Source organism: Limulus polyphemus, unplaced genomic scaffold, assembly GCF_000517525.1.
Source record: "Limulus polyphemus unplaced genomic scaffold, Limulus_polyphemus-2.1.2 Scaffold7267, whole genome shotgun sequence".
NCBI lineage: Eukaryota > Metazoa > Arthropoda > Merostomata > Xiphosura > Limulidae > Limulus > Limulus polyphemus.
In genome coordinates, this window is record NW_013672877.1 from 8378 (window position 1) to 17409 (window position 9032).

Sequence of the window (9032 nt, forward strand, 5' to 3'; positions counted from 1 at the left end):
GTTTAGGCGGTTCGTTTAACTATTGTACGTGATGTACGTTTTGGGGGTGGTTAATGAAAGTGTTCCAAAACGCGACATTAATTTCTTGACGACCTAATAGTTACGGAAATAATGTAACAATGTCGTACAGTTACGGAAATAATTGTAAAGACTTACAACCGATACATACAGAGAAAATGCAAACGATGACTATTGACAATTAAATGGTGAAATCATCAATAATACAAAACACTTTCAACAGATAATACAAAAGGAAAGATAATCATGACTACTCTTGTGGTGCCTGGCACTGCCTGGTGTTAGGCACTCGACTCCCAACCTTGAATCCAGTCAACGAACATACTCGCTCTTTTATTCGAGGTGACAGTAAATCCTGAGAAGCCCAAGAGTTGGTGGTGGGTGGTTTGGATTAGCTGCTTTTCCTCTAGTCTATCACTTCAAAGTTAAAGAGGGCTAGTGTAGATAACCCTCGAATAGCTTTGGAAAGAATTGAATAAATTAAGCAAACTAATACTTTTGTAGGTGAATCTCATACTCTACACAGAGCAACGCATGTGATAATACATACAGTTTATCGATGTACAATTCTGGATAATTGTTTCGGATATTTGTATTGCTCCTCACAATTCAGCTAAGCTGCTATGTTACCTTTTGATCGTCCCCGTCTCTACATAAACCCTCAAGAATGTTTATATCGACATTCTGTGCGATGGCTGGGAATGTTCCATTGACCTGTTTACCGCCAGAATATCATCTCATCAGATTTGCTGCATGCTTGGGATCATTACCTTGCTGAAAGATGAATTCCCACCTGATGAATAGTGTTCCTGTGGAAGCAGCACTGTGGTACAGAATCAACAGCCTCTCAATGTTTTGTGGATAACCGACCCCGTCAACTAAAGTGCAGCCCTAAACTTGTACCCACTATGATTCAATGTAGATGTTGAACACTGAATAAGATACTGTTATTCTCCCTGTTGTTCATTGTTGACAAACGTTGGTTCATCTTTACGGAGCACGTGTCTTCGGTTGTGTTCGTTCCATAGTTTGTGGTCCGATGTCAATTTGCCTATTATATTAATTTTTCGTCATCGTTTCCATAAATATATATATTACTGTAAGCCAAGTTCTGCATGAAATACACTTTATATAGCGTTTATAAAAATATTAAACAGAAGAAACACAAAATGTTTTTACTCACTCATCATGTTAGACTTAAAAGAGTTAAACATTTTAAGCTCTTGTTATTATCTTATTGTGAAACAGACATTAAACGACTTTTTAAGGAGTACAAGTATCAAGTTTTAAGCCTATTATTTTACCATAAGGGTATAAATAAACAAGTTGAATTCCTTACATTTCGAAGTTTTACCAACTTTAAATCTGATTTTAAACTATTGATGTTCCGAAGAGCAACCACGTAAGTCGATGCTCCCAAGTTGAACCAAAATAAAACTTGTTTCACTTTTGCACCTTTATAATACTGCTACATCAAAGATGAATAAAGAAGCATTAATCCTTGTTTATAACACAAGCTTCATAAATTTGAAAAGGGTTACACAACTTACCGTCTGTCCAGCCTTCGGATTTATTGGTTCAACTTTAATACTCACAGAGGAAGGTGGAACTGGAAATATATCGAGATTTTCAATAAATATTATTTATAACAATTGCTGGTAATATCATTAAACATTAAGCAATTGGTGTGTTATATAATAAACATATCTATGGTATCTAATGTATCATTTTGAAAAGATTTTAAGTTCGAGTTTACAGTAAACACATATATTTATTCAGAAGGTTTTGTACCAATAAAAACACTTTAGTTTTCCTAGGACTTAGATTTCTTTTCATGGTGTTTTCGTAACATCGTGTTCGGTTTAAAAATTGAATTGTCAGGATACGCTTACTGCGAGGGATCATCTGAATGGACAACTAAGATATTCAAAGCAGACTTGAAGCAGAATCGCATTATATTTTCTAGAGATCAAACAATCAGCTTACTAAGTTTGCATCTAAAGTATATAATACTATTTAAGAATAGTAAAGAAATACACAAATAAAAAAACATATTTTATTATGAAAAGATAATTATCCCAACGGTTGCTAGTGAAGTACAAAAAGTTGCCAACAATTGTTAGGGAAGTACAAAGGGTTGCCAATAATTATTAGTAAAGCACAAAAAGTCGTCAACAATTGTTAAGGAAGTACAAAAGGTTGCCAACAATTGCTAGTGAAGTACAAAAGGTTGCCAACGATTGTTAGGGAAGTACAAAGGGTTGCCAATCATCATAAGTAAAATACAAAAGGTTGTCAGGAATTAATTGTTAAGAAAGTACAAAGGGTTGCCAATAATTATTAGTAAAATACAAAAGGTTGTCAACAATTAATTGTTAAGAAAGTACAAAGGGTTGCCAATCATTATTAGTAAAATACAAAAGTTGTCAACAGTTGTTAGGGAAGTACAAAGGGTTGCCAATAATTATTAGTAAAATACAAAAGGTTGTCAACAATTAATTGTTAAGGAAGTACAAAAAGTTGCCAATCATTATTAGTAAAATACAAAAGGTTGTCAACAGTTGTTAGGGAAGTACAAAAGGTTGCCAATAATTATTAGTAAAATACAAAAGATTGTCAACAGTTGTTAGGGAAGTACAAAGGGTTTCCAATAATCATTAGTAAAATACAAAAGGTTGTCAACGATTGTTAAGGAAGTACCGAAGTTGCCAAAAATTGCTAGGTAAATATAAAAGGTATAGTTTTAAAAGAAAAATGCAACAGTAGCTCCCAAAAGCGTTAGGTATATCTCAGCTATCAGATATAATCGAAATAACGCAGATGGAAAACAAGACAGTTAACAAGGATGATCGAATAGGATCCAAGGGTTTGCTGCTAGAATCTACAATGTCCCAAAATCCACCACCGTTTACAGTCTAAAGTTGTTTGTGGGCATGGTGGTTACCCCCCACAAAACATTAATAATGTAACAAAAAGGATGCTATTTATGAAGTCAAAATATAAACAATGTTTAATAAAAAACACCAAATATCCATCCATAGACTATAATTACAAAATCATAACACGATCTCTAAAACTGCACCGAAATTATTAATGAACTTTTTGTTGTTGGCGCAGTTATTTTGCCATATAAATTTGGTTTTGCTTTATACATATATTATTGGATCTCTGCGGGAAGTGTTGGGACGGTGGTTGAGTTTCTTTGTCACGTATTTTGCTTCGCAGATTTACATCGAACTAAACTATGAACCAAAAAATACCCCATTAGTATGTACGCCATGATATAGTGAAAGTGATGAGATGGAATACCGAGTTGTCCTTACTCAAAAGTAATGCGCTTTTCGATTAAGTATGCGATATGTTAAGCGTGCCATGTTTTATATACTGTCCTACCTCACCTAAAATATCCAAAATAAAATAAAGTTTTCCAAAAGCTAAATTTTGGCAATATAAAAAGTAGTTATTTGCTATGACCATAATACAACTATTGAAGATATACAATGGAAGATGTTGAGAAAAATACGTGTTCTTCAATGTGGCACGTGATTACTAGGATTGCTTGCTCCTAAAGTAATAAAATTTCTTAGTTAAAAAAAAAGCAATCAATAGAACAAAGGTTGTTTCCACGTCAGATCTCTACAGGCTGGCCATATTTTATTTAGTGCTAGTTTATAGTGGATAAAGGAAGGAAACAACAGAGTAAGGCGGTAAGTTTGATAGTTCCGACATTAACATGAAAAACAATAGTAAAAATAAAACTACCGAATATGAGTTCTGTTTTTGCAACATAATTTAATTATTTTAAGCTGCATTGCTACCTTTTTCTTGACTTTCAAATATATGTATTTCATAACTTTAGTGCTTGAAATACATTTTAAGTATACGTATTTTAGGTTTTCTATAATGATTTTCTAGCCTTTTAATGCACATCCTGGCCATACTTAACTTGTCAGGATGAGCATATAAAATAAATATAATATATATAATAAATATAATGCATATAAAACAACCAACAACTAATTAGTTTTGTATTTAGTCGACGTAAATTATTCAAGATATATCAACATTTTTCCTTTTGAATTGGATCAATATCTGTTGTTGTTTATTTTAAGCACTTTACGACGTTTGTAAAAAAATTTGTTAAGCACGCTTAACATTGCAAATTTGCAATGTTGTGACGTCAATAAAACGTGCGCATACCATGAATCACGAGAAGAATTATGCACTCTGTAGGCTACAACACAATATGGCATATGAATTTCAAAAGCAAGTAATTGAAATATTTGTTTCTCTTAATTTTGGTTTTATTTACTCTTGAAACAGCACACTTTCGGGGATAATGCAGAAGTACATCTAGTATATATATATATTTATTTATTATTATATATATATATATATAATATAATATACATTAACCTCTTTATTATTTACTAATATTTCAGTGTCTCTAAACAATCAATCAATTTCATAAACTAATTGACCGGTATTCATTGACGGTTAATTTGTATTACAATCATATTCTTTGTTAAGCATATAACTCTGTTATATCAGTTATGCGTTTAGATATCAACAAAGTCAAGTATCAGTTACAGGCTCCTTCTGTTTGCATGTAGGTGGTCAGAAACATGGCCGAATCACGTTGAATATCAATATTTCAACGTCCGCGCACGTTTGTTAGATCAACCAACGTTATTAGTTATTCATATTTAAACACATACATTAGTTAAAATAATCAATCAACTTAATTATCAGCAGGCACTTACATGGGTTAGGATAAATAATTTATAATTAGAATTTTAATTGATAAAAATGAGTAACAATTTACAGAAATGAAATTTTACCATGTAGTGCTTCCGCTGAACGTTCTTTTTTCAGGTATCTAATGTTACAAACCAGCCTACCCTAATTACATAAATGTACTTGACGAAGACCGTCTGAACTAATGTGTAATAACGTTTTCTCTATGAGCTGTAAACTTAATATAACGTGTATCATTTTTGATGTGGGTAGAGCATCATTTTGACTGTTTTATGTGTTTAGGGAGTAGAAAGGCTTGGTAATCAAATTAGATAATTTCTACTGTTCTAACTTAATAATAACTACATATGTTATACACCTTCGTAAAATGATGCTTGAATCTAAAACTTACATGTAACTGACAGAGTTACAGATGTTGCCATAGGTCGCAGAGTAGCTGGATTTGAAGCCTCGCATCTATAGACCGCACCATTGTCACTTGCGTCTGCTCGAAAAACAAAAGTACTTGACACCCCTTTTGGTAAAAGTTGAACGGTCCCGCTAACCTAATAATAGATAACCAAAAAAAAATGAGATAAGAATTGGCTCTTAACGTTAGGCAAAAATATTTATATTTCCATCTCAGTAGAAGCGTGAACGGTGTATTCAGTGCTGAACATTAATGGATTACAGAAGAAAAAAAAATCATACGGAGTTTAATAAACCACCATTTTATACATTTCAGAATATTTACTATGTCTACCATTTAATACATTTCAGAATATTTACTATGTCTACCATTTAATACATTTCAGAATATTTACTATGTCTACCATTTAATACATTTCAGAATATTTACTATGTCTACCATTTAATACATTTCAGAATATTTACTATGTCTACCATTTTATACATTTCAGAATATTTACTATACCATTTTATACATTTCAGAATATTTACTATGTCTACCATTTTATACATTTCAGAATATTTACTATGTCTACCATTTTATACATTTCAGAATATTTACTATGTCCACCATTTTATACATTTCAGAACATTTACTATACCATTTTATACATTTCAGAATATTTACTATGTCTACCATTTTATCCATTTCAGAAAATTTACTATGTCCACCATTTTATACATTTCAGAACATTTACTATACCATTTTATACATTTCAGAATATTTACTATGTCTACCATTTTATCCATTTCAGAATATTTACTATGTCCACCATTTTATACATTTCAGAAGATTTACTATGCTCGATCATGGTTTCAGTAAAGTGAAAACGAAACGGAAGTAGAACAGCATATATAACAATCATCTAGCTTATTCCTTATATATATATATACATACATTACAATTATCTGTTTTTTTTAAATGTAGAACAGTTGCTTGGTTTCTTTGAATATAAACTGTTGCGTCAGCGAGTCACATGACCACGTGACGCAACGTTTCTAGAATTATCATGTACTTTGGCGAATGCTCTAGTATTTACTAGTAGGTTAGGCTGGTATATATATAAGAGGGGAAAACGTGACGCGGGAAGGAAGGTAAGGTGTAGATAGTCAATGAGTAATTGAACTGCAGTCAGAGATAGACGTATTGTTGTAGTTAACGTTCGTTCGTTACAGTGTTGTTTTAGCGCGAGTATTGAGAATAAGTGTATCGGTAAAGTTGTATTCGGGAAAAATAAACCAGTTTTATTAAGTAAAGAACTTGTGTCGCTTAAGTTTCGTCGGAACGAAGTTACGGAAAATTAATTAACACACGGAGACGTAACAAAACGATAGTCTGGCTTCTCCTTTACTTTAACAGTGTTTCTGATTCTTCTGCGTGGTTCGCGGTTCGTTACTGATTCTTCTACGTGGTTCGCGGCCCGTTACTGATTCTTCTACGTGGTTCGCGGCCCTTTATTGATTATTCTACGTGTTTCGCGGTTCGTTACTGATTCTTCTACCTGGTTCGCGGGCCGTTACTGATTCTTCTATGTGGTTCGCGGCCCTTTATTGATTCTTCTAAGTGTTTCGCGGTTCGTTACTTATTCTTCTACGTGGTTCGCGGCCCTTTATTGCAAAATTATGTTTCACATTTATGGCATTTGGTAGGTTGTAAGAGCGCCAGTAAAATCCCATGTTTCAATCAGAGTAGCCTAAGAGTTGGTAGTAGTTGCTGATAGCTAGCTGCTTTTCTTGTAGTCTATCAGATCTAAAATTAGGGTTGGCTTGCACAGGTAACCCTTGTATAGCTTTTCACAAATATCCGAAACACACAAACAATAGAACTGATTCCTCTAAACTTAAACTTTCAAGTGTTGAACACTCTGTTAAACTTTTGTCTTAGACAAAGAGAGATTGACCGATTGTTAGCGCTGGTGTTCAATCTTACCAAAAATTACTATGTTCGTTACACCATTCGAACATATATATAAATACAAAGATTTTAACAAAGTTACTTTCTGAACATTTTGAGACATATTGAACAATAATAAAAACAAGGCTGAGCAAAGAATGTCGTTGTTTTCTAAGTGTAAAGCTAGAAAATGGGCTATCTGTGCTTTGTCTACCACGGGTATCGAAACCCGGATTCTAGTGTTGTAAGGCCAGAGACATACCGCCGTGCCACTGAGGGGCAAAGAATGTCGTTGTTTTCGACTATTAAAATACCTACGTTTTAAAAAAACCTATACGTAAAATACGAGGAAAAGCAGTCGCGCGGGGTGTTATTCGTTGGTAAAAGAGTAGCCCAAGAGTTGGCGGTGGATGGTAATGACTAGCTATCTTCCCTCTAGTCTTTCACTGCTGAATTAAGGGACGGCTAGCGCAGATAGTCTTCGTGTAGCTTTGCGCGGAATTCAAAACTAACCGAAGAAAAGAGCAACCGGGAGGCCTTTAAGTTACACTAATAAGACAACTTCCAACTATGTTCCATGTTATATGTCTTTAAAAATGGCTAACATGTGAGAAATGTGTTCTCTCGTAGAAAGATGATTTTACTCTGTTGAGGGTAAAAAAAAATGTAAAGAAACACTCCAATCTTACAAAATATACAAAATTCTATTACCTCTGCATTTCCTTTAAACCATCGAAGGGTTGCTGAGGGATTTCCTCCAAAAGAAACGCAGGTGAGCCTCTGTAAATCTCCAGCTCTGATTACCTTGTCTTGAAAGTTTTTAATCGATGGAGGTCCTGGCGGGTCTGTGGGCAACAACAGAAGCAACGAAAGAAAATGAGAAGGCGAAAGAAAATGTGTACAGAGTATTTAAATGTATTGGTGTTCTTTATTCACACCCATTTATCTCAATATTAGAGCGCAGTGAAGAAAATACTCTGAATATAACTGATATCCAGTTATATTTCTGTCAATGGAATCTGGTGGGAAGCCACATATGTGCATCATTCAGGTAATATCAAATCGCACACTTGTTACAGTTTATTGAATACTTGGTAATATAAAACTATTGTCGTATTTCCAGTGCAGATAAGTATACTGTGAAATAATGTATAAAATACTGATACACAAATGTCCGTATACATCATCAACGATAATCAAAATATGGAACAAAGAACATTATATAATTTGATATTGGCTGCATGTGTTTACAATGTACGAATAGCAAGCATTCTTAATGTCAATTTTCACCGATAGGTGTCTTACAGTGCCGCAGATATCGAAAATACAAGATGCTTCACTTATAATTTTTACAGAATTTTAATGTTAAAAATATTTCAAAATCTTTCCCACATTAGTTTCAGGTTAAAGAAAACGATTTCAATATTTTATTGTCTTGACTTAATTGAGCCTATCAGTGGCTCAGTGGTAAGCTTGAGGGCGTATAACGCTAAAAGTCGGAGCTCAATCCCTGTGATGAACACAGTACTTATATTCCACTATGTTCTTTTTTGCGTTTAAATGAACAAATCAGTTGTATTAGAGCAAGTCACAAAAACCTTTTACGGTTGTTTTCTTTGTTAGCAGTTGATGAAGAATGTAGCAAAAAATAAAAGGATTTCAGAATGTACTTCTACATCCATATACTCACATATATATATATATATTAGTATTTTCAGTTAACTTATACGCTATATATATATACATATATGAGTATTTTCAGTTAACGTATACGAATATATCGTATAAGGTAACTGAAAATACTCATATATGTATATATATATCGTATAAGTTAACTGAAAATACTCACATATATATATCGTATACGTTAACTGAAAATACTCATATATGTATATAGATAGCGTATAAGTTAACT

At 33.2% G+C, this 9032-nt stretch overlaps 1 protein-coding gene across 1 annotated transcript in view; it reads right to left on the bottom strand.

Annotated features, from left to right (window-relative positions):
* The window catches only part of LOC106474477 (nephrin-like), a gene marked incomplete at its 3' end in the record, with an annotated part of 27453 nt that overhangs the window by 2777 nt on the left and 15644 nt on the right, over positions 1-9032 (bottom strand). The window contains exons 8-10 of the mRNA XM_022402784.1: positions 7829-7962; positions 5168-5321; positions 1569-1627 (exon numbers count right to left, since the gene is read on the bottom strand). Of these exons, the coding sequence (XP_022258492.1) occupies positions 1569-1627; positions 5168-5321; positions 7829-7962 (347 nt within the window). The remainder of the gene's footprint in view (positions 1-1568; positions 1628-5167; positions 5322-7828; positions 7963-9032) is intronic.